The sequence below is a fragment of the Bubalus kerabau genome, chromosome 4 (assembly GCF_029407905.1).
Source record: "Bubalus kerabau isolate K-KA32 ecotype Philippines breed swamp buffalo chromosome 4, PCC_UOA_SB_1v2, whole genome shotgun sequence".
NCBI classification, from domain to species: domain Eukaryota; kingdom Metazoa; phylum Chordata; class Mammalia; order Artiodactyla; family Bovidae; genus Bubalus; species Bubalus kerabau.
In genome coordinates, this window is record NC_073627.1 from 6662878 (window position 1) to 6687882 (window position 25005).

At 57.9% G+C, this 25005-nt stretch overlaps 2 protein-coding genes across 6 annotated transcripts in view; both read left to right on the forward strand.

The window, feature by feature from the left end:
- RPL38 (ribosomal protein L38) overlaps positions 1-3194 on the forward strand; it is a 245815-nt gene extending 242621 nt beyond the window's left edge. For all 4 annotated transcript variants that reach the window (XM_055575037.1, XM_055575034.1, XM_055575036.1 and 1 more), the window contains exons 4-5: positions 2355-2477; positions 3120-3194. In XM_055575037.1, the coding sequence (XP_055431012.1) occupies positions 2355-2477; positions 3120-3145 (149 nt within the window). In that variant the 3' untranslated portion in view covers positions 3146-3194. The remainder of the gene's footprint in view (positions 1-2354; positions 2478-3119) is intronic.
- A 5726-nt stretch (positions 3195-8920) lies between these two features.
- The window catches only part of TTYH2 (tweety family member 2), a 35728-nt gene continuing 19643 nt past the window's right edge, over positions 8921-25005 (forward strand). For both annotated transcript variants that reach the window (XM_055575038.1, XM_055575039.1), the window contains exons 1-3: positions 8921-9096; positions 17392-17564; positions 21196-21307. In XM_055575038.1, the coding sequence (XP_055431013.1) occupies positions 8968-9096; positions 17392-17564; positions 21196-21307 (414 nt within the window). In that variant the 5' untranslated portion in view covers positions 8921-8967. The remainder of the gene's footprint in view (positions 9097-17391; positions 17565-21195; positions 21308-25005) is intronic.

The window sequence follows — 25005 nt, forward strand, 5'->3', positions numbered from 1 at the left end:
GCGACGGCAGAGGATGAGAGGGTTAGATAGCATCACCGACCTAGTAGACAGGAGTTTGCGCAAACTCCGGGGGACAGTGGAGGTTCCTGCTGGGCGGACGTCGGGAAACTCAGGTTTCACAAACTCGGAGTCAGTGCGCGTGTTGGGTTCTGGGCCGAGGACAAGCTCTGTCACAATGAACTACATCATTTTTCTTCTCCGTGTATTGGTGTCCAGGTTTATAAGCGAAGGGGAAGGGTCACTGATAGGAGACACACAAAGCAGCAAGGCTTTGATTGACATGTGCCAGCCCCAGCTGCCCGTGTGTTCTCTCTTTACCCTGACTGTGAGAGGGAGTTCTCTCGTCTCTTTGGAGCGGGTTTGGGGAGCTCGTGGTCAGCACATCTCTTTTGGGCTGCTGCTTGCAGTTCCCCTCCCCTCCCAGATGCGTCCTAAAGGGAAAACTGGGTAACTTGTGCAAGCAGAGTGCTCTTGGCCGGATGGGATCAGGTGGGCTACAGCCCTGAGGTCTCTGATGCCCTGTCTCAGTGGTGGGGTGAAGCGGTGGCTCACTGCAGAGCCTCTTGGGGACTTGGAGGACGAGGAGAATCGTAGTTGTGTCCCCGTTACCTGTAACAGGTACTGTGGGAGCTGCAGGTGACCACGTGCTTGTATTTTTTTATTTCCAGTCATGTGCAAAGAGAAACTTTATCAGGTCAGCTTTAGTCCAGACCAGGGAATTTGCGGTCACTTACTGGGTTCAAAGGCCAGCTCTCCAAGTGGGTAACTCTCTGACCCCACCATTTCCTCTGTAGAAGGGGGGTGGTCATTCCTGTCTCACAGGATTGGTGGCAGGATCAGACCAGATGACCCAGTAGAGAATTTTAGCACAGTGAAGAGATGACACCAGATCCATCAGACTGCTTTGCATTGCTGTTAAAGTGTGACCTGTGAGAGCAGGGGTCAGGTTCCCCTGGATATGATAGGGTGCCCAGGAAGTCTTTTTTGGATAAACTTAAAGTTGTCTTCATCTCTGTAATTGTAAGATAAACAACATAAAGTTCACCATTGGGGTGTGCAGTGCACGTTCTGGGTTTGTATTCACATTGTAGGGCAGCCATGCTTTGTGAGAAATTCTCATCTTGTAAAACTAAAACCCTGTAACCCATTAACCAAGAGCCCCCAGCCATTTTACACCAGGGACCAGTTTTTCCACGGGCTTGGGGAGATGGGTCCCACCCGTCGCCCACCTCGTCCCGGGCAGCCTGGCTCCTCACAGGCCGGGCCAGCGCTGGCCTGTGACTCTCCCTGCAGCCCCTGGCGACCACCGTCCTTGCGTCTCTACTGCTGTCGCTTCCGCCCGGACCACTCTCAGTACCTCACGTGAGATCGTGCAGTACTCGTCCTTTCATGACCACCTTAGTTCATTTAGCGTAACCTGGACATTTGGGTGGTTTCTGCCTTTGGCTCTTGTGAATAATGTTGCTGTGAGTTTTGATGTAAAATCTCTCTTGTCCTTGCTTTCAGTTCTTTTGAGTATATTCCTGTAAATACAATTACTGAATCATACGTTGTTGAGTAAACATTTTTTAAGAGTTGCTTAGTCTGAGCTTGTGAGGGTTCAGTTCATAGGCGTATGGCAGCTGCTAGGGACAGCAGTATATCCAGCTTTGAGAGGAGTGTTAAGATAGCAGAATAGGTTGGTTTGAATAAACATCCACAGTTCTGATTTATTAGAGTGTGAGCCGAGGCAGCGGGTGCCTTGGGCAGGCTCGGGCACAGTTTTGCTTCCTGTGACATGCCCTACCCCTTCAGCCATTACTGGCAGAGATGGAGTTGGTGTCATTTGGCTGGGTCAGCCTGCGCCATGGGAGTCAGAACGAGCAATTTGACGGGTGCCAGACATGAATCACCTGGAAGGGGATGTCTTCCCGCCTGCAGAGTAGCTCCTGGCCTCATAGAAATGCATTGACGCTTGTACATAATCAGATTGTTAGCTAAATTTCAAACCGCACGCTGTTGAGTTTGGGGCACACTTGGGGCTCTTTATTGTCCAAGCTGTGGTCCTGATAGAGAATTTTAAAGACATATAAGGTGGATACTGGATGGTCTGGAGTGTATCACTGTGCCAGATGCTACTTGTGTTACAAATACAGACATTAACTCAGGTTCTAGAGTATTGATACAAGGGAAATGTAGATTTCTGACAGTGAGGTCAGAGCGGGGTTGGGGGATCTTATTTTCTCTTTGATCAGAGGGACCATGAGGGAGGTGAGCACAGCGGTCACGGGTGCCGCTTTGTGCAGAAGCAGGTGGACTGTGCGATGTCTCTCTCCTGTGACACAGTCTTATTACTGCTCTGGTCTCTCTGGTAGCCGTCAAGATCAAGAAAAATAAGGATAATGTGAAGTTTAAAGTTCGATGCAGCAGATACCTTTACACCTTGGTCATCACAGACAAAGAGAAGGCAGAGAAGCTGAAGCAGTCCCTGCCCCCCGGTGAGTAGCTGGAAGCCACGGGGGAAGGTGCGGACGGCCCGCGGCGGGGGGACCCGTGTCAGTGGGCTTGTTTCCCAACTTCTCTCCAGAATTAGGAGAGTCCCTTCTGTGCTTTGTCTAACTGTCTGCTCCTGCCGGTGGTGTCACGTGGGCGGTTCTCAGAAGTCAGACCCAGAGGGAGCCATGCCTTTCTAATACAGCATCATGCCAGCTGGCACTCACTCCCTGGGCCACTCATTTCATCCTCACCATGGCCCTGCAGGGTAGGGAGGTGCTGGGATTGATGGCCCCGCTTCTCACTGGTTGAGAAACTTACTGAATACAGCAGACGATGCGGGTGGATTAAACAGAGGGGCCATCCTGGTGGTGGAAGGCTCAGCAGAGCAGCTGGCAGCTCAGAGCCCAGCCAGGGTTCCACAGTCCACGTCTTCAGAGTACAGGTCAGCCAGCACCGCTTCCTGTGTGAGAGTTAACTGCGTTTTTATTATCAAACACTGGCTTAATGTTTGACGCAGACCTTCCTGGTGGGCTTAATTTCTGAGCTCTGTGAGCCCTCTTTAGCCCAAGTGCCAGATCCAGACAGGCAGCAGTAACTCAGATGAGTCGTTTGATTGGCTCACGTTTGTGTGTCTTTGCCTCTAGGTTTGGCGGTGAAGGAGCTGAAATGAACCACGCATGCTGCTTTGAACTGTATTAAAATTTTTAAAATTCTCAAAATGGCCTTCGTCTTTGAGAACAGGGGTGGGTGGGCGCTAACTTGCTGATGGCTTCTGGCGGGGATAGCGCAGGGGTCGTGGCTGCTGCCTCCTTACCTCCCCAATCTTGGGCTGTCATCCCTCCCAGGGGTCAGTTAAGCCATCTGTTTTTTTAAGTCTTAATTTTGAAAGTAAGGAGAAATAGGCAGTTAAAGAAGTCAGATACTAATGGAAATAAAGCCAGTCTCCACTCCTGAGATTTAAAAGTCACTAAGGTAAAATAAGCTCCCCGGTGATGAAAATGATAATTCAGAGGAGGAGTTGATCAGCCTTCTCAGAAGTGGCAGTAAATGAAGCCGGCTTTTCCTCAGAACCCTCGGGGTGCGGGCGGCTTTTGTTTCTGCCGTGTTGAAATGTGGCGCCACTGGAGAGGGGCCCTTCCCTTAGACTGGTGGGAACCGAGGCAGAGTGCTGCGAGAGCAGGCTGGCGACCACCACTCGGCAGCCCAAGACCGGGCTGTGGCGGGGATGCCTCTGTGCCAAGGGCTGGAGGCTGAGGCGTCCCGCAGGACCTGTGCCAGGCACCTGTGGAATAGTATCAGACTCTGTTTTCTGCTTAAAATGTGTGCTTGTAGCACGTGGCCCCCCTCCTCTCTGGGGAAAGGATGGGGGGTCCTCTCACTGAGGCAGGAGGGGGTGTGGAGGCGAACTGCCCGGCCAACTGGCAGACACCCACCAACCACATGCACAGGTGGGTGTGTGGAATTTTTTTTTTTTCTCCAGACCTGGGTTCTCAGGCACAGAAAAGGAAAGTCATTCCTGTGTGTTTACTAAGTAGAGCTCAGGAGTGGTGCCAGCTGTTCAGCAGATGAACGCAGCTGGAAGGACAGTTTAGATGAGAGTTTCCAAGAAGGAGCTAAGCATGGAGGTGAGCGGGTGTCAGCCCAGCGACAGAAGCCCTGGGAACCAAAAGACCGATGTGAAATCCAGAAGACGCTTGAAGGGAGGAGCCAGAAATGGGACCCCGGACCCCAGGCAGTGGAGTGGTGGTTGTGAGGGTGGAACATGCCTGCCGGCTCAGGCGTGTGAAGGTCCAAATCGTGACAGCTGAGGCCCCAGCCAGGCCTGGCTCCACTCCCTGCTGGCTTGCTGGTCTTGATTTTTCACGTGCTTTTTCCATGCGTGGCAAGTTGCTTCAGTTGTGTCCAGCTCTGCGACCATATGGACCGTAGCCTGCTGATGGTGGTCCCGTCCTTGTCAAACGTTGATTACGTTTCAAAGGTTTATTTTTGAGTTCTGTCACTGCCTCACCTCACCTGCACGGTTCCCAGTCCCTGGGAGGGCTCCGCACGCATCTGTCTGCGCATCTTGGTGTCAGAGTCGCCAGGGGAACAGGCAAGCACAGGTGGGCCTCGGAGGCAGGATCGCCTTCAGCAGGGGCTGTGGGTCCCCTGTGGTTGGCGGGCGTCTGCCAGTTGGCCGCGCAGTTCGCCTCCACACCCGCTCCTGCCTCAGTGAGAGGACCCTCATCCTCTCCCCGCAGAGGAGGAGGGCCACGTGCTTCAGGCACACGTTTTAAGCAGAGAAAACACTGAGCCTGGTAAGATTCTGCAGGTGCCCTCATGGGTCCTGTGGAGCCTCAGCCGTTGGCAAGGAGGTATTCCCGCCACAGGCGCCATCTCGGGCTGCCGAGTGGTAGTTGCCAGCCTGCTTTCCCCAGCACTCCGCCCCAGTTCCCGTCAGTTTATGGCAAGAGCCCCTTCTCCGTGGTTTTAGAGTCTGGAGCTAAGAATAAAACAGGGCCTTTCTTGGCGCGGTGCTCCGGGCAGGCCACAAGGTGGCGCCAGAGTCTGGCAAGTGAGGGCAGGAGGCCAGAGACGATCTGAACCCGGTTTACGTTGATAACATCTAAGGGGCCAAGTGCCGGAGATGCCTGGCAGTTTCTCTCCTAGGAATTCTGCGGCATGTGAGGTAGTGAAGCGTGTGTTTTGTGTTCTTCTGGGAGAAGTGCCCTCCGGGGCTCTGGTTGTGACCAGACCCAGATGGGGCGCCTTCAGCGGCTCCGGGTCCTGCCCGCCCTTTCACCATCCCAGCTTCCCAGGAAGAGGGCGGGTTTCCCACTTGGGCTCCCTTTGTCCCTGCGCATTGTGCAGAGACCAGCCCCAGCTCCTAGGATACAAGCCCCGCCGGCATTTGTCTAGAGAAGGCATCCTTTCACGCTGTGGGTCTCAGCCCTGGCCTCTGCCTCCCAGCCACTTGGGGTCCTCTGTAAAAATTCACTCCAAGGTGGCCAGGGCTGATTCCAGAGATTCTGTGTCCGTTGGCCTGAGGCATCGCTGTGCGCTGGAGCCCTCAGGTGCCCAGGGCCCACCTCTGCCTTGCTGAGGTCAGCCCACAGCTTGGGTGAGCTGGTTCTGGCCGCACTAGGTAAATGGAGAGTGGGGTGGGCAGGAGGGCTGGTCAACCCAGGAACGAGTCCCCAGGTGGGCTCATGGTTCCTTTCTGCTGCCCCGCTTCTCTGGAGGCCTCTGGTCTGCTGGGTGCAGACTGGCCAAGCAGGTTTGTGTTCAGGATGCACCCCGAGGCTGTGGTGATGGCCTGAGGGCCAGCTTCTGCTGTCAGCACCAAGGGTGGGGTGCAGGCCCCCCTTCCGCCGCCCGCCCCCGCTCTGGGCCGAGCCCCCGCTCAGGACAGGTGGGCTCACTCCCTGCCACTCACAGGGAGGCAGGCCCCTCCCCCAACCCCTCCCCTAGGCACTTGGAGTTCACAGTTGCGCCTCTAATCTTCTACAGGAACAGCAAATCCTCCTAACTTCCGGGTCAGGGAGGCCAGGAGCAGCAGCTGCAGCCCGGGGAGGGGGGGACCGTGTCTGTGGCACCAGGCAGTGCCTACCCCGGAGGTCCCGGCCTGTGAGGTCACACTGCTGAGTGCCAAGAGCCCTCCAAAATCGCTCCAGGTGTCCGCCTTCCTCAGCGGCCAGCATGGCTGGTTCAAGACCAGATCCCTTGCCAGGGTCCATGGGGCCGTACTGGCCCACCTTGCCAGCTTCTTTCTCTCTCTCTTTTAAAAACACTCTAAAGCAAGGCTAGCTGAGATGCAATTTACGGTGAGTCCGGCCTTCTTGGTGCCCAGTGCTCTGTATTTTGTGCCGCTGTGGAGTCACCACTGCAGTCCAGACAAGAGAGTCTCAGCCCCCCACCCCAGTTCCCTCTTGCACCCCAGTCCTTGGCAGCAGCCACGGGCGTTTTCCAGCATCTCCTTGTCACTCCCCTGGTTGAGTTTGGACTCACTGATCCCTCTGTGCCGTGCGGGCCTTGGGCCCTGATCTCACCATGTACTGTCCCTGTGCTCAGAGTCCAGCCTTCTTCCCAAGACGCCCTGAGTTAACTCCTTCACATCCTTCAGCTCTCACCTCCTGTCATTTTTCAGGAAATGTCCTCGCACCCCAGATTCAGTCCTATTTTACAAACCAATGCTGGGCTCTGGGAGGCACTTGGGGGTGGGGTGGGGTTTGTAATTAATCACTGTGTGGGATAAAGGCTGCCTCCCTTCACGTTTAAACCAGACCCCATGCAGGCAGGAATGTGTGTTTTGCTCATCAGTGTATTCCCTAGAGCAGAGAAGGTGCTCAAAGTTTGTTGAATTAATGAAAGGAAATCCCAATGACAGGAACGGTGCTCCCCAGCGTCGAAGATGGATGGCTGCAGTTCTGGGAACCTTGACCAGGACTGTGACCTCCTGGAGGAGAGAGAAATCTCAACTACTAAGGGCTCCAGCTCCCAGTCCCGGATCTCTAATAAGGGAAGGGGGGTGTACTCTGTACTCCCCTAGCAGTCAACACGTGTCACCCATGGAGTTTCACCTTCATCCACCTGGTTCCCCAAGCCAGAAACCTAGGGGTCTCCAGACCTCACACACCTCACCCCCACCCCACACGACCACTGATCAGACTGCCAGCAACTCAAGCCTGATCTTCTCAGGACCCCTTCACTCCCCTACTTCACTGACCTCAGACGGCCCTTTACCCAGCCTTGGACGCTGTCCCAAGACTTACCCTCTCCTTCTGGCCCCGTGCCTCCTGCAATCACAGAACGCTGTTTGGGTCCTGGGACAGCAGCCCATTTCTGCCTGCAAGGCTCTGTTGGACCTGGGACTGCACACCCCCACCCACCCCCAGCCCCACCCCGGCATCCTGATGCTCTGACCCTGCTCTGCCTTCCTCCAGAGCACCACTGAGCTAGCACCTGTCCTTCTGTGGGCACCGCTACCACCTGCCGCTAAACCACAATCCCCACCCAGCCAGACTTTCCATCAGCTTTTGTTCACGGACAGAACAACGTCTGGCACCTAGTAGGCCCTTGGTTAATTTGTGTCTCCCTGGGAAGTCTAGCCCATCCTGGCGCTCCCAGGCTCCCTCCCCTCCCCCAGGCTCCAGGGTCTCTCCCCCGGGAGGTCAGGGCCCTCCAACTAGCTCCTTCTTTCAGCTGGGACCCGTTAGTTGTTTGGGCAGATGACCTGGGCGCTCCCAGGGCAAGACCATATTTACAGAGTGGACGCTCAATCCCGGATGAGAGTGAATTTAGAACTAGTGACCCAGGGACTGGGTCCCTTCAGTCCGGTCCGCAATCTGTCAGTTCATGCTAAGTCACTAGAGTCCTGTCCGACTCTTTGGGACCCCATGGACTGTAGCCCGCCAGGCTCCTCTGTCCATCGGATTTTCCAGGCAAAAATACTGGAGTGGGTGCCATTTCCTTCTCCAGGGGATCTTCCCGACCCAGGGATCGAACCTACTTCTCCTCTGTGCCTCCTGCATTGGCAGGCGGGTTTACCTCTAGCGCCACCTCTACCCTCTAAAAGCGCCAGTAACGGGCAACCTCGCCTTTCTCACGCCATGACTGCCAGTGCATTCACACAGTCTATATACTTGATTTGATGATGTGACCAAAACCCTAGGGACCCAGTTCAGTTCAGTTGCTCAGTCATGTCCGACTCTTTGCGACCCCATGGACTGCGGCATGCCAAACCTCCCTGTCCATCACCAACTGCCAGAGCTTGCTCAAACTCATGTCCATAGAGTAGGTGATGCCATCCAACCATCTCATCCTCTGTCATCCCCTTCTCCTCCTGCCTTCAATCTTTCCCAGCATCAGGGTCTTTTCCAATGAGTCAGTTCTTCCCATCAGGTGGCCAAAGTATTGAAGTTTCAGCTTCAGCATCAGCCCTTCCAATAAATATTCAGGACTGATCTTTAGGGTGGACTGGTTGGATCTCCTTGCAGTCCAAGGGACTCGCAAGAGTCTTCTCCAACACCACAGTTCAAAAGCATCAATTCTTCGGTGCTCAGCTTTCTTTATAGTCCCAACTCTCACATCCATACATGACTACTGGAAAAACCGTAGCTTTAACTAGACAGGCCTTTGTTGGCAAAGTAATGTCTCTGCTTTTTAATATCCTGTCTAGCTTGGTCATAGCTTTTCTTTCAAGGAGCAAGCGGGGACCCAGAGACTGTTGTTAAGAGACAGATTCAGGAGCCTTCTGGGGGCTGTTTTCCCTTCTTCCACCTCTTTCTCCCAGACTTGGGCCAGGACAAATTCCAGATCAAAGAAATGCTTCGGGTTCTGGGGCGTGACCCCTGGTGGCCCCAGGGTGAGCCCGGGGCAAGGGGCCGCCCTGGAAGGGGTGGGGTGGGCCCCGCGCTCGGGGAGGGGCGGGGCCTTATCCTCGGCTGGGCGGGGCCAGGCGGGGCGGGCGCGCGTCCCGGACCGACCGGCGGGCGGGCGCACTCGGGCTGAGCCATGCCGGCGGCGCGCGTGGAGTACATCGCGCCCTGGTGGGTGGTGTGGCTGCACAGCGTCCCGCACCTCGGCCTGCGCTTGCAGCCGGTGGACAGCACCTTCAGGCCCCGCGATGAGAGTTACCAGGAGGTGAGTCCGCGACCCGGCGCCCCAAGTCCCCGCACCGCCCCTTCCCGCCTCCCAGCGCGCCGCGCTCCGCGCGCCTCCAGACCCCACACCCCACCCACCCCAGACTCTCCCCGCAGCCTCTTCCCGCTTCGCCCTTTCCCCCGCGGGTCCTTAGCCCACAGCCCTCCCGTCTGGGATCCTCACGGGCCTGGACAACTGGAAAGATGGGAGTTAAGCCGGCCAACGGCACGGGGGGAAGGGCGCTTCCTGCGGGGCGGGGGTTGGGGCTGAGCGCCCAGGGAGAGGGCAGCGCCGCTCAGGGGTCGGGGCTGAGGGTGCATTGGTACCTGAACCCGGTGATTCTCGCGCGGCAGCTGCGGGGGGCGGGGGCGGGGGCGGGACGGCGGGGCGCTCCCCGGGGTTTCCCTCCTCCTGCGGGGAACCAGACGCGCTCTCGCTTTCCGGGTCTGTGCGACCTGGGAGAAGTTTGGGCAGAAACTAAGTGGAGTCTCCGGGTTCGTCTCCGCGGCAGCCCTCCTCCCCAGCCCCTGCCAGCCCCTCCGCCTGGGCCCCTCCTGGAAGGTGACAGACCCAGAGGAGAGGGGCGTGGACCCGCAGCCTCACGTGGATATGCGGGGGAAAGAAAGTGCCCCCCGCCACCCCCAACCCCTCCTCTGTACAGACACACCTTCTGAGCCCTGGATTTCTGGGGTCTGGGCGGCTTGGCCAGCCTCTTACCCCATCCCCGCAACTCTGCCCTCGTCCCGCTCTGCTGGCTCTTCCCTCCCCGGTTTCTGCACCCCTAGGGGGAAGGGGGTGCTCCCCTAGGCTTCCCCGCCCAGACCGAGTGCAGAATCTCCCAGCCTGGTCAGGTCTGGCCCAGCCCAGTTCAGCCCCCGAGGCCAGGCTGAGTCAGTTTTCTGTCGGGTCAGAGATTCCGCGGCTGGGAAACCCAAAATGGGGCCCGTTTGTTTAGACCTGTGCGCCAGTCTGGGGACTTTGACCCCCGGCGGGCAGTTTCTCCACAATCTACGCGTGTGGGGCGGGTCCGGGCGGAGCCGGGCCGCGGAGGTCAAGCTGGCAGTCAACTGTTCGCCTCTCCCCCACCAGGACTTTCTCCTGCAGGGTCCCGGGGATCCTGGTCCAGTGGGGTGTGCAGGGCACCGCTGACGGGGGAGTCTAATAATAACCCCTAGCGTCCTGTCACCCGTGGGCCCCAGGCAGATGGTGGCTGCCCTTCCAGAAGCGGGAGTGAACCCGGCCCCCCTTCCTGCTGCTGGATGGGGAGCAGTCGGCCAGTTTGGCTTCCCCAGCTTGCACCCTTCCTGGTCTGCACGCCCCCCTCCCACCCCCTCCCTGAGCCCTGCCTGGGGAAGGCCCCTGGCTCCCTGAGAATGTGGTCGCCTGGGGAGAACTCCAGGGAATCTTCCGCTTCCAGTGAATGCATGAAAAGAGACGGATATGATTTCAGAGACAGCTGTGTTGCTTGCAGATTGTGTGTGTGTGTGTGTGTGTGTGTGTGTGTGTGTGTGTGTCTGACCCCACATCTGCTTGTCCCAAACCCCGCGCCCCAGATCCTGCCCTGGGGTCTCCCACCATAGCTTTCTCCTTTCCCCTGGAGGAAAAGTAAGCTTCTGCCTGGGTGGAGGTGACCTTCAGGTGTGGGGAGGGGGCTGGACGGGACAGACAGCTGCTGTCTGGCTGTCCTGGTGGGCCTGAGCCTGCTCCACCCCGCTTGGTCCCCTGAAGAGGCGACACCCAAGCCAAAGGGACTGACTCACAATCCCTGTCCCTCTCCTCCCCATGTCAGACCCTGGCACTCCAAGGGGCATCCCCTTCCCCTGGCCTCACCCCCACCCTCCTCGCCCTGCTCGGGCAGCCCGAGGGCCCTGCCTGGGATCCGAGAGCGGTGGGGCTGGACAGGACTGGACGGGAAGTCTGGCTCTAGGTGTTTATTTCCGCCGGCTCCCGTTCTGGTAAGTTCCCCTGGTGTCTGACCACAAGTCTCTTCTGGAAGTCCCCTTCCTCCTGAGCAGCAGTCACTGCCCACGTCAGTTAGCACCATCGATTAGGTACCTCCTGCTGTCGATCACTCAGCGCTCAGCAGACTCCTGACCCCTGTGCCAGACGTGGGGTCACGTGCTAACCGTGCCGCCAAGGCCTCCGGGGCTCAGCAGCTGCGTAGCTGGGAGGGGGCTGTGCGTTGGAATCCACAGTTTTGCCCCTTACTGTGTGACCACGCAGGTGTCTGTACTTCCCGGAGCCTCCCTTCCCTCCTCTGCAAGTAGTAAATAAGCTGTCCTTTGAAACATGGTTAGTACCTAGAGGGTTCCCTCGCACGTGGTGGACCCAGTGACGCAAATCATTATGGACTGGCCTTGATGTTCAACAGCGTGTCCAAGTACAGTGACGCATGGAGGATGCAGACAAGGATCCTCTGCTGTCACGATCAGGAAGGACTGAAAGACACGTGCAGAGGGGGCTGCTGCTCATGCCCCGGAGGGCCAAGTGAAGAGTGCCGGCTTGTGGTACAGCGTGTGTGTGTGCGTGTGTGTGCGCGCGCGTGGGCACCCACACACGTGTGTACACACCAAGGAGTAAGTGGAGCTGGGAGCAGGCAGTCAAGATGAAGGACAGCTCGGGGGAGGGGGCGGGCTGTGCTGGGGATCTGGACGAGCAGGTCGCCTGGTGACGACCCGGACATCCTGAGCAAAGTCAGCCCCAGAACTTCCTTGAGGAAGCAGGTCCCCCCGACCCCACTCACTTTTTGGGGTCTTGGGAGCTGCTATGGAAGCCCGCTGGTGGGTTGATCTTTCCACCCCCCCGCCAGTGGACCAGACCCTGAGTCCTCGCCCAGATCGCCTGGGCCCCATCCACCAGGATCCTGGGGAGGTGGCAAGCCCCAGGCCGAAGGGGCGCCCCCGCCTGGCTGGGCCTCCAGCTCCAGGTGGGGAAGCTGCCGAGACCCTCCTCACCGGGTGAGATGGCGTGGGGATGGAGCAGATCCCGGCTTCAAAGAGCTAGTGAAAGGACCCCGTCGTCGTTTAGTGGGTATAAAGCCTGTGGCCAGTGCCGGGTGCTTCGTAAGTTGCCACAAGCCCCGCTTGGCATGGAGGAGGCCCCCGCCAGCCAGGTGTCGCGTGGGCAGAGTTGGGGAAAGGGCCCTGACACTACCCCCAGCTGTGTCTCCCCAAACCAGCCACCCCGGTTCCCCCTTCAGCGGCCGCTTCACCATCCATCCCAGAGAGATGGGAGAGCAGACACTGAGGACCCGGTGCCTTTGCGAGGCTGGAGGCTCCAGACGCTGCTGTGTGGAGGTTCACTGCGCCCCTGCCGCCCGGCAGGACCCCCTGCCTGCTCCCTCTCCCACCTTTGCTCTCCCGCTTCCGCTGGCTGGCCATTGTCCTGGGACTTACGTGAGGAAGCAGAGGAGACATTCTTCACTTTTTACACGTATCTCCACATGTTAAGTCTGGGCAGTCCTGTTCATAGGCTCCCCAGAGTCTCACACACTCCCAGGGGAGGGTTGGATCCAGAGCTGTGGGGTTCCCCCAACTTGGGGGCCTTTCTCAGGAGGAAAGACCTCCTGAGCCCTCCCCGCCCCACCCCCCCACAGTATTTGAGAGGAGCCAAAGGATGTGGAAGCCCCATTCATGCAGCGTGAACCTTGACTCATGGTCAGCAGACACTCATGCTGCCCCCACCAGCCCAGGAGGTGGGGGAGCTTAACCCTTTCCAGTCAGGGCCTCGCCCTGCGGCTCCGCGCCCTCTGGCCTCAGCCCTGGGCTGGCACACTCTTCATCTCCTGGGGTCTCGAGGCGAGGGGTGCTCAGGATGTTGCCCCTCCCTCCCCCGCCCAAGTGCAGAAGCCCCTGGGGGCTCAGCTGCCACCTCGGCCTTCCCAGAAGGCCCGTCAGTCACTGCTGCCCCCAGCTGGGATCCTGGGTTCGTGCTCTGGTTTCTCGTTACAGAGTGACAAACCAGAATGAGTGGTCGAGTGGTCGCTTGGATGATAGGGTGAGGCCTGAGCCCTGATGCGGGGGCCGTGAGCTGGCTGTTGGGCAGCTCAGGGAGGTGGTGGCCACAGGGGCTGGGAACCTGTCCTTTCTTGGCTCCCTCACTGCAGGAGGGCGTGTGAGTCGACTTCCTGGCTTCCTGCAGACAGGACATCCTCCCTGTAACACCCGGAGGTGTAACGGAGACCTGCAGGGTCTGTTAGGAGCGAAACTGTTGCCTGTTAGAGGGTGGCAGGTGATGGGGGGAGAAGGTTCTGCAGGCTTCTCTTCCCTCCCTCCTTCAGCCCCTCCTGCCTCCAACCTTAACCCTAACCCTGGGCTTCCCAGGTGGCTCAGCAATAAAGAACCTGCCTGCCAATGCAGGAGACTCGGCTTTGATCCCCGGGACAGGAAGATCCCCTGGAGAAGGAAACGGCACCCCACTCCAGTATTCTTGCCTGGGAAATCCCAGGGACAGAGGAGCCTGGCGGGCCACAGTCCATGAGGTCGCAAAGAGTCGGACACGACTGAGTTGCTAAACAGCCCAAACCCTGATCCTAGCTCCTCTGCCCCTGCCCTCGTGCTCCCAGTGCCAGAAGAAAGTTCTGGAAGAGAACTGCTAACAAAAGGGCCTACAAGTTTGGATTTCCCAGGCATGGCCTCCCCGGGCTGGGCCAAAGCAGGAGTAAAAGAATTGAGGCCAGATGCCCGGCTTGGAGAGGCCCCTCGGCCTGAGAATCCCAGGGCCCTGCCCACAGTACGGAGCTTGCAAGAGGTCAGGGGGCCTGAGTGTGTTGTGAGGGGTGAAATGGGGGAGCAAGCCCAAGGGTAGGGATGGGCTGTGGTTTGGAGACACTCAGGTGGCACCGCCCCAAGTCGTGATTACTTCCCGGAGGTGCTGCTGTGCCGGATGGGGGCCCGTGGTAGAGTCCGTGGGTTTTCCTGTTTGTGGGGAGATCGAGGGTGAGATTGTCTAGGGAAGCCGGGAGGAGGTCTGACTGTCAGCCGGTCTCTGATCTATGCAAAAGGTTTATCCGGGTTTTGTTTTGTTTTCATTAGGATTAACTTATAGGGAAGTGTGCTCTAGTAGTAAGTGTACACCTCAGTACGTGTATGTGTACATGTGTGTGTGTGTACGAGTGTGGTATGAGACACCACCCCAGGCCACGTATATCCCTGACCCCCCGGGAGGCTCCGTCTCCCTTGACTCCCTCCCAGAGGCAGCTGCGTCTCGGGCCCCTGTCCCTGCAGATGAGCCTCTCCGACTTCGCGTCTTACGTCAGTTAACCCACACGGCCCCTGCTGTTCCGTCTGCCCCGTTTCTTCTGTGTCGCGTCTGTCACGTTCACCCGATCACTGGCTGTCGCTGCCACTTCCTTTTCACGGCTGCACAGTATTCCATTTTGTGGCTCTAGCACCTGTTAGGTGTCAGATCTCCTGTTGGTCAGCATTTGGGTTGCTTCCGGCGCTTGACTCTTACTGCAGGGTTAGGCTGCGGTGAACAGCTGTGGGGGGGCGGCGGGGACACAGGCCCTCCTTTCTGCCAGGGGAAGGAGAAGGGTTGCCGGCTTGAGGGGTTTGCACACTGCATAGCAGTCTGGAACTTGTGACGGGGATCCTGGGCCTGCAAGGGGGTGGCCAGGACAAAGCGTGGCATTTACATCCACCCCTCATTCAGGGGACGCTCTGTATATCGGTGCTCTGCTAAGTGAGTCTGAAGGAAAGGGTCCACTGTCGTAAGCAGTTCGAGAAAGTCTGTGGACACTACTCGGCGCTTCCCAGACTTGAACGGGATACAGCCCCGCCAGTCATCTCTGGGCGCGCTTCTAATTGCCTGGGCCCAGGGTGGAGCTGGAGATGGTGCATTCTGCATCTCAGAAGAGCTCAGTGCTGCAGTGTTGGTGAACTCCACTTTGAACAGCAAGGCTCTGAACCTCTGTATTTTCTTGGGCTCCAAAATCACTGCAGATGGTGACTGTAGCCATGAAATTAAAAGACGCTTGCTCCTTGGAAGAAAAGCTATGACCAAGCTAGACAGCATATTAAAAAGCAGAGACGTTACTTCGCCAACAAAGGTCCATCTAGTCAAAGCTATAGTTTTTCCAGTGGTCATGTATGAATGTGAGAGTTGGACTATAAAGAAAGCTGAGCACCGAAGAACTGATGCTTTTGAACTGTGGTGTTGGAAAAGACTCCTGGGAGTTCCTTGGACAGCAAGGAGATCCAATCAGTCCATCCTAAAGGAGATCAGTCCTAAATATTCATTGGAAGGGCTGATGCTGAAGCTGAAACTCCAGTCCTTTGGCCACTGATATAGAAGAACTGACTCACTGAATAGACCCTGATGCTGGGAAAGATTGAAGGTAGGAGAAGGGGACAACAGAGGATGAGATGGTTGGATGGCATCAGCGACTCAATGGACATGAGTTTGAGCAAACTCCAAGAGTTGGTGATGGACAGGGAGGCCCGGCGTGCTGCAGTTCATGGGGTCACAAAAAGTTGGACACGACTGAGCGACTGAACTGAGCTGAAACCCGTATCTGTCCTTGACCTTCTTCCCCATGGCCCGGGGCCATAGGGCCTCCAGTGAGCAAGCCGCTTCCCTGGGGGCTTGTGCTGGGGGCGGGCAGTCTCAGTTGCCAGTTGCATCCAATTCTTCTGCGACCCTGTGGACTGTAGTCCTCCAGGCTCTTCTGTCCATGGAATTCTCCAGGCAAGAATACTGGAGTGTGTAGACATTTCCTCCTCTGGGGGATCTTCCTGACCCTGAGATCAAGCACCGGTCTCTGCACTGCAGGCGGGTTCTTTACAGTCTGAGCCACCAGGGGCCCGGCAGGGGCGGCTCCTTCCCACAGTCTCCCCAGGCCAGCCTCCTGGCTCCGTGCATGGGACAAGCCTAGTGGTCCAGGCTCAGGGGCCCCTGCCTCTGCCACCGCAGGAGGACTTCTGCAGGGGGACGCATGTGTTCAGGTCCACTGGGCCTTCCCAACTGCCTGGAGGACGAGGGCTCGCCCTCCACGCCGCTGAGTCGGGAGGGTGGCAGGGCAGGTTCCTGGCAGTGTCTGTGATGCATTTACGCCAGGTGGACGTGAGAGCCACGCTTTGTCAGAGCCACCTATCCCACACCCAAGTGGGCCGTCTCCCCTGTCCACTTCTGGGCTGTCCCCATCACTTTGGCCATTTGTCCATGATGCTCGGGAGCCTCTTGGTCCAGGTGACCAGCAGAGCAGGTGCCTCTTCTCCCCTTTGAGGCTCTGCCCCTTCCTACCAAGATGACCTCAGACTGCAGGCCTCAGCCTCCAGGTGTGCGCACGCTCCAGCCTAAGACCTGTCTCCTCCTCAGACCGGAAGCATCCCAGTGTCTCCCCCAATCTGCCCATCTCCTCGCCTCGACAGCCCAGACTGGAGCACTGGAGATTCCCAGCTGGGAGCGACTCGGGGGCACGTGTGCAGCAGGACGAGGCCGTTGGCTCAGGAGCCTGACTTAGAGCCAGGTCCAGCCCTGGGGCCATCTGGTGTCCATCTGGCTGAGTCAGGAGACTGGAGGGCAAGGAGTAGGGGGCTCCGGGCCTCCTGGCCGACAGCAGCCCCCTTTGTAGGACCCTGCGGTGTTCGGCGGGCCTGAGACAGCATCTTCTCCCTTTCAGGATTCTGGGCTTGGCTGCCACCCTTGGCATCTGGGGGTCGCTGTCCCTTTCGGGGTGCAGTAGAAGGGACCTCCACAGGCACATCTCCTGACATCTCCCACTCCCCCCGCATGGAGTTGGCCTCTGGTTGGGAAGGGACCCCAACTCCTAAAGCGAGGCTCAGAGGGGGCATACGCCAGGACGTCTGCCCCAGGCCCCTGCCTAGCTTCTGAGACACCCTGCCCAAGCCCCTGCCTCCTCGGGAGGCCTCAGATGCTCCAGTGTGTGGATGTCTTTCTCCTTGTCTCCCTCGGTCATACCAAGCATCGCCCCCAGACCTCAGGGTCTGGGGACAATTCCTGCTTGTCTTTTGAGTGACTCAGAGCATCCATTAGGCAGGGTCTGGTCCTTACCTTCCTCCAGGTATGCATGCCCCAGATGGGGGGCCAGCCTCGAGCCACGCCTCCTGCCTCCTCTTGTCTGGGGTCCTCTGCCCCCTCCCACACCTGAGCTCCATCTCCCCCCAACTCCTGGTGCCCGAGGGCAGGGCGCTTTATACAGAGCGGGAGCGTCAGTCCTGGGAGGAGGGCATCGGACGTACAGCTCAGTTGCGGTTTCCGCAGCCCCGCTGAGCTCGGGGCCTTTCCCCGCACCCCCCGGGACCCAGTCCTGACCCCCGGCCTCTCCCTCCTCAGTCGCTGCTGTTCCTGGGGCTGGTGGCCGCCGTCGGCCTGGGCCTGAACCTCGTCCTCCTCGCAGCCTACCTGGTCTGCGTGTGTTGCTGCCGGCAGGACGACGCGGTGCAGACCAAGCGCCCCCGCTCCTGCTGCGTCACCTGGACGGCCGTGGTGGCCGCGCTCATCTGCTGGTGAGTGTCCGTCTGCGAGGGGCCGGGCAGGGGCGCGGAGGTGGGAGGCGGACACTGCGGACAAAAAGCGGCCCTGACCATCTGGGTCTCGCCCCTGGTCAGCCCCTTGACCAGGACACCCCTTCCTCACCTTCCACCTCCAGCCCCACCCCATCATAACAGACCCCAGGTGGCTCATCAGCTGTCTGCCCACATGGTCGTGCCTGAGCTCCGGGAATCTGGGTGGGAGAGCCTGTCTCTGGGGTGCATGCTGTCCGCTTTCTCGCCAAGCGGTGGGAATCAGATGTCCTGGGTGGTTATGGGAAGCTTCCTAGCATCCCAGGCCGAGACCCCTGGTGTGAGCCTCTCCAGCCCAGCAGGGAGCTCCCTGGGCAGTTGACCGATGGCAGCTCGGCTCTCTGCATCCCATCCCCTCCCAGCTGCCGCCCTGGATCCGCAATCAGAGTCTGACTCCAGCCCAGATCAATTCCACCTTCTACAAGATCAATAGCTCTTAGCACCCTCAGCCAGGTCTTCTCTGCTCCAATAGTGAGAATCTCTAACTTTGTGCCAGAGTCAAGCTACTGCTCAGAAGTGACCCCACACACACGGGCCTTGTTTTCTCATGAGTTGTATTTTTCGTGTTTTCTTTCTTTTTTAAAAAAAATTTTTCATTTATTTATTTGGCTCCACTAGGTTTTAGTTGAGGCATGTGGGGTCTAGTTCCCTGACCAGGGATCGAACCTGGGCCTCCTGCACTGGGAGCATGGAGTCTTAGCTACTGGACCACCAGGGAAGTCCCAGGGGTTGTTTTTCCTTGTTTTCGTATCTACAGAGATTTTCCCAAAAGCCTCAGGCCCACCTGAAACACTCTGGGGGATGGTCCTGCTGGATTTGACCCACTGTCTCCGGAAGGGGGAGGCAGATGGGGTCCAGTGAGCCTGGGCCGTGATGATGCCTGGGGGCTCGTCCCCGGCGGCTCACAGCCCCCCAGGGCTGTCTTCTCTCCGTTAGATCACGGTCACCGTCTGTCCTGCCCGCAGTGTGGGGCTGCAGGGCGGAGGGATCTGGGGTGAGTGCAGTGAAGTCAACAGTTCCAGTCGCTAGAGATCAGAGCCGGGTCGGAGTGAGTTGAGGGAGGGAGGGAGTCGGCAGGGAGTCAACGAGAGCAGGAAGAGGAAGGATCCAGAGTGAGGCTGGGGGAATGAGGAGGGAGTGGTCTCAAGCTCTGACTCCGGGCTAGCGCCCTTAAGGGGGTTCAAAGCTGGGTGAACAGTTCTGGGTGAATGCAAAGAGTATTGATTTACGAGATGGTTCACCAAAGTATAGCACGGGTGCATGCGTGTGTCAGACCCACGAAGCAGATGGGAACCTTGTTTCAAAATGCACATTTCAGACCACACTGGTAACAATGGGTGCAGCGTGGACCGCCCCCCTTACCCTCCAGGTGATTGTGTCCTGCGGGCCGTGGGCCATTTCCCGAGACACACTGAATTAGGGGCCAAGGGCGCCCTGGAAGGAGGATTCCATAACAGCCTCCCAGGGGATTCCTTCGCAGGTCCCGTCTCTTTCAAAGAAAAAGGATAAGTGTAAACACATGTAGCTTCACCCCCACCCCCGAAACCAGTGTTGCGGATGAAAACTCAAGGAGGCTGTTCGATGACTCTTCGGAGGACTCCCACTGGTGTGAGTCAGATAAAATACAATCAGTGACAGAAGCAAGATTCGAGATGATTTGCTCAGGCTGGAATGTTGGACCAAAACCAACCAGATGAAATTTCACGGAGATGGATTTAGAGTTCTGCTTTTGGTTAAAACAAAATAAAAGTCAGTACAGCACTAGAGGAAGGAGGAGCACCTGGGCTTCCCAGCGGTCTCTGGGGAGAAATCCAGGGGTGTTTGTGGACCACAGGGTCAGTGGCAAGGAGGGAGGCCCCCGGGGCATTAGCCCCAAGCTCGGAGCTGGAGGGACCGCCTGGGCTTGGGAGCGCCACTCAGAGCACTAACCAACCAGATGAGTTGAACCAGATGTAGACCAGGGTCTGGAGGACACGCTTGACTGGAAGAGTGATAAGGAGGGTGATACGGAGCCCCATTCAGATGTCCAGCAGGTCATCTTGCCGAATTGAAGGCTTGTTCCAGGCTGACTCCGAGGACAGCCAGAAATCAGGGGGTGTGTGGTTTTAAGAAGGGACTTTCTGGATCCCTGGTGTTCCATAGTGAAGAATCCGCCTGCCGACGTGGGGGACATGGGTTCCATCCCTGATCCAGGGAGATCCCACCTGCTGCAGGGCAGCTATGCCTGTGCACCACCGGAAAGACAGGCACGACATCACTGCAAATGGTAGGACTTTTTAGAAGCCAGAACTTTTCAGTAAGATGGGCAGCGTTGGGGGCGGGTGGGGAAAGGATAGAGAACGGAGGGGAGTCCCCAACACTAAGAGGATTTCGGAGAGGCAGGTGTGATTTCACGAGACTTCAGTGGTCCCAAAGCCCACGTGTGTCCGAGTCCCCTGAGGAGCCTGAAAGATACGGATTCCTGAGCCCTTCCCTGACTTACTGCCAGCATCAGAATCCCTGGGGCCCAGCCAGCAAAATCTTCCACCCTTCGGAGCCCCAGGATAGAGAACGGGAATGTTTTCCCTTGGGCTAAACGAAACGTGCTGTAAGACTAGTCGGTCAGGCCAGGGCCCACTGGCCCAGAGCCTTCCCCTCATCGCCTGGCCAGCACACTTGCCAGAAGTTTAGACCACCCCTTCTTCCCTACCCCCAGGAAAGAGTCCTTCAGCTGAAGTCAAACACCCGCTCTAATGGATGCTTAGAGCCTCTTGCATCATAATTGCCAAGACCTAGTGATGCTGGGAAAGACTGAGGGCAGGAGGAGAAGAGGGCGGCAGAGGATGAGATGGTTGGATGGCATCACGGACTCAATGGATATGAATCTGAGCAAACTCTGGGAGATAGTGAAGGACGGGGAAGCCTGGCGTGCTGCAGTCCATGGGGTCACACAGAGTCAGACATGACTTGGCAACTGAACAACACCAGTAAAAGCAACCAAGATACCCTTTGGGAGGTGAACGGCTACACTGTTTTCATTCAAACAATGGGTTATTATTCAGCTCTCAAAGAAAAATGAGCTATCAAGCCACGAAAGGACGTGGAGGAGCCTTAAATGCGTATGAACAGGCTGCATACTGTATGATTCCAAGCATATGACGTTTTGGAAAAGGCAGAACTTATGGGAACGGTGAACACGTGAATGGTTGCCAGGGTTTGGGGGTGGGGGAGGATTAGAAGGCAGAGCACAGAGGATTTTGAGGGCCGTGGAACCACCCCCTGTGATGCTATAATGGCAAACACGTGTCCTTATACTTCTGTTCAAACACGGGAGACTCTACGGCACCAGGAGCGACCCAAACGCGAACTGTGGACTTGGTGGCAGTGGTTTGTCCTCATAGGTTCATCCGTTGTCACATTCTGGTGGGGGCTGAGGACGGTGGGGAGTCTGTGTGAGTGAGGGGCCAGACCACGGGGACTTCCATATGCTTTCCATTCACGTTCACTGTGCGGTTAAAACGGCACTAAAAAATAGTGTCCTGGAAAAAACCGTCTCCTCCGGGTGTCGCCTCTAACTTTGGGGTCTCGCCCACAGCGCTGCGGTGGGCGTGGGTTTCTATGGAAACAGCGAGGCCAACGACGGGGTGTACCAGCTGCTCTACGCCCTGGACAACGCCAACCACACCTTCTCCGGGATCGATGTGCTGGTAAGGTCCTGGGCAGCCAGGCGCGGCCCGAGAGGTCAGCCTGGTCCCCACAGACGCCCCGGTCAGATCTGGCCAGCTTGGCTCCAAGGGGATTGGATGCCCCTTGGGGCTGCCACTTGGTCCCGCCAGGAGCAGACAGGCCATTTCGGCTCCCCAGGCAGGGGTGGGGGTGAGGACCCAAGGAGAAAGGCGGATGGGGCCTGGGGGCGCGGGATCGAATCCTACCCACCTTTAGGAGACTTGTGCCCAAGAGGATCTTGAATGTAGAAGATCAGCCCCGGCCCCCCCAACACACACACACACAGTGGTTTTTATTTGCTTATTTATTTTTGGCTACGCTGGGTCTTTGTTGCTGCACGGGCTTTCCTCCGGCTGCAGTGAGTGGGTTTCTCTCTTGCGGTATCTTCGCTTGTTGCAGAGCGTGGACTCCAGGGCCCACGGGCTTCATTCAGTAGCTACAGCTCCCGGGCCCTGGAGGGCCGGCTCAGTAGTTGTGGCGCTCCGGCTTACTTGCTCTGTAGCACGTGGGATCTTCCCGACCCAGGGATCAAGGGACTGGGAGACCGTGTCCCCGGCCTCGGCAGGCGGCCCCGTCCCCACTGAGCCCCCAGGGAAGCCCCCCACGGTGTTTTCTGCGTTCACTCTCAGCGCTGAGTACAGAGCGCTGTGGGTCGGGTCTAGGAGATGTCAAGGGGAAAACTCTTCAAAACCAAGTGCAGAGCCCCCAGAGCCAGCACGGTGTGCTCCGGTCTCTGGTTTCCAGGCGCAGTGGCTCCAGCTGGGGACTCAGGGTGAACGACATGCCGGAGGAGAGGTGGGATTTTTAGCACAAGGCAGAGGTCCACTTGCTGAGCCTCTGGGCACGGAGGCGGGGTCTTCTGAAAACACAGCCCTTGGCCCCCCTGCTTGTCACGTTCATGCGCCAGGTCTCTCCAGCTGATTTCCCAGCAGCCCCAGTGTCCCAGGAGCCAGGCTCTGGAGCAGTTTTCAGAAACGCCAGTCGCTGTACGTCCACCCTGGGCCAGGTCCCCAGCAGAGGGGTGACCTCAGCCAATGGCCGACTGTGTCCGGCGGCCTGAGCCACACAATCCAGCCCCGACCGGAGCATGTGGACTTCATCCCAGTGCTGCTGGAAGAGGATTCTGGAAGAGGGACTCGACCCCATCGCACCCCCACTCCCTTAAGCTCCTCTAAGGCCTTAATCCCCCAGCCCTCCCGGGACAAGCTCCCTTAAAGAGACAGTTGTGCTGGCCCTCGGGTGGGGTGGCTGGCTGCTGGCTGCCCTGGCTTTGGCCTCAGATAATCCTCCTGGGAAGCCAAGGGCCACAGGCCAGACCAGGGGCCCCGCTCTCCTGCCCCATTCCTTGTGTCTGCTGGGACCCATCCCTGGGGACCAGGAGCTAGCTGTCTGGACCCTGGGCTGGGGCAGCTGTAACGGGGCAAGAGTGTGGTGGGGTGGAGAAGCTGGCAGGCCGAACACAGGCTGACCAGCACAGGGGGCCCTAGGCACGCCCTGGCCTGGGGCGGGGCTCACTCCCTGGGGCCCCCACCCTCACTTCTGCCCCGGTGTGGAAGAGGCTTCACCCACCAGCACCAGAACCCCGGGGGGAAGGACTCACCCTCCAAAGGAGAATCTCTGGGGAAGCCCCGGAGCCATGCCCTTCACTGTCTGACCTGTGACCATTGTAAGAATGGCCTGTGGCTCCCCCAGGGACCGAGGAAGAAAGTCCCTGAGCCATCCTGATGGGAAAACTCAAATTCTTCATGTCTTTATCGCCCAGAGATGAGCTGGGACCGGGACCTCCAGGCTGGGCTCCTCGCCCCACGCCAAGAGTGCCCCAGGGCCGGGGGCACTGCCTGGAGAGGCAGCCCCTGTGCTGGGCCTCCAGGGCTGGTTTTGACCTTGGGGTGGGCTCCCAGGACCCCTAGTCCCAAGGCTCCGGGGAGACAGCAGATCTTAGCGGGCCCCCAGATCTGAGAGGTGAAGGCCAAATATCAGATGAGTGATGGCTGATGAGATGATGCCTGTGAAAATGCCTGGTTATCTACAAAGAACTCCCCAAATGTTGGTGGGGGAGCTGCTAATGATGCTATTATTATAATTACTATAATAATATGTATTACTATTATTACCTTGGAAGAGTGGAAGCTTTGATTGGGGGCCGGGGGCGGGGTACTCAGGAGACAGGTCAGGCAACTCAGACCTGGGCCAGAGCAAGATGGGCCCTGCCAGGCTCCCCTTCCTGGAGCAGGAGCCCCAGGTGTGCACCCTCCCAGCCTGAGGGAGCCCTGTGCCACGGCTGGCAGCAGGGTCCTGAGTCAGCTGCACATACTGATTTGGGGGGTCAGAAAGGGTCACTAGGGATGCCTTGGGTGGATCCTTTCTCTGGATCCAGTGACCCCATCTGGACCTCACCCAGGGCACCTGCACGCCTCTAACCCGTTGCTGCTCAGTCGCTCAGTCATGTCTGAGTCTTTGTGACCCTGTGGATGGCAGCCCGCCAGGTTCCTCTGTCCATGGGATTCTTCAGGCAAGAATACTGGAGTGGGTTGACATGCCCTCCTCCAGGGGATCTTCCTGACCCAGGGATCGAACCCTCATCTCCCGGGTATCCTGCATAGCACTTCATTACCATCAGGGAAGCCCACTGGGATCTCAGCTTAAAACCGCAGCCCGGGACTCTACCCCTCTGGGAGCTCGGCTGGCTCGGGTTTGAGCTGGCAGCTGGCCTGTGGGCATGCCTTTGGGTGAAGGAACTGGGCACAGGGAGGTGCTATGGCTGCCCCAGAGTGGGGAGCTGGCACATTTCAGAACCCAGTACTGGAGCCCAGGGGTCTGGTCTCAGCCCTTCCCCTCCATGCTCTGAGATGCGGGCCCTGCCCCCAGCCTGCCTAGGCTCCACCCCTTCACCTCCTTCCTCTCTGAAAAGGAGCTTCCTCCCAGTCAGAGATTTTCCAACTTGAGCTTGAATCAGAATCCCCTGGAGGGCTTGACAGACACAGATGGCGGGCCCTCCCCCCTCCCCAGACTCTCCGCCGAGAATCTGCATTGAGAATTTGTTCCCAGCTGATGATGCGAGACCACTGATCCAGGGGCCGCAGCTGGAGAATGCCTGCTCCATCCTCCAGGGTAACAGCTTCCTCTACCTGCTAGCTTGCCCCTGATTTCGCCCCAACTTGGGGAGCTGAGGCAGCCCCCTTGATCTGAAGAGTGTCTCTTCCCCGTGGGAGCGCCTGTGCCATCTCTGAGTGTCCCCCACCCGTCTCCCTTCTGGGAGCTCTGGGATGAACCGCTAAGGACTGGGGGCAGAATGGGGAAGGGGCAGGTGTAAGTGGGTCAGCGCTGTAACTTTAATTTTTTTCTGTTTTGTTTGGTTTCCTGTGGGAAGACATCAGGAGGAAAAGAAGGCCTGGCAGATGTTTGCAGGCTTGTGTGTGTGTGCGTTGTTTTTTTTTTTTTTCAAGGAGGCATTTAAGAAGTAGAGAAGTGAAACATTTTAGAGCTACAGAAGGGGAAAGAAGTGATCTTACAGGAAAAGTTTACAGAGCATTTTTAACAGCCTTGTGGTCTAAAGTGAGTTAGGCTTCATAGAGGAACATGGAAACATCACAGAGAGCGGGTTTTGCTGCCGGCGTTAACGTTTATGAAGACTGCCTTTGGATCAGTGGCTGCAGAGCACTTGTCCGGTGACCTTACT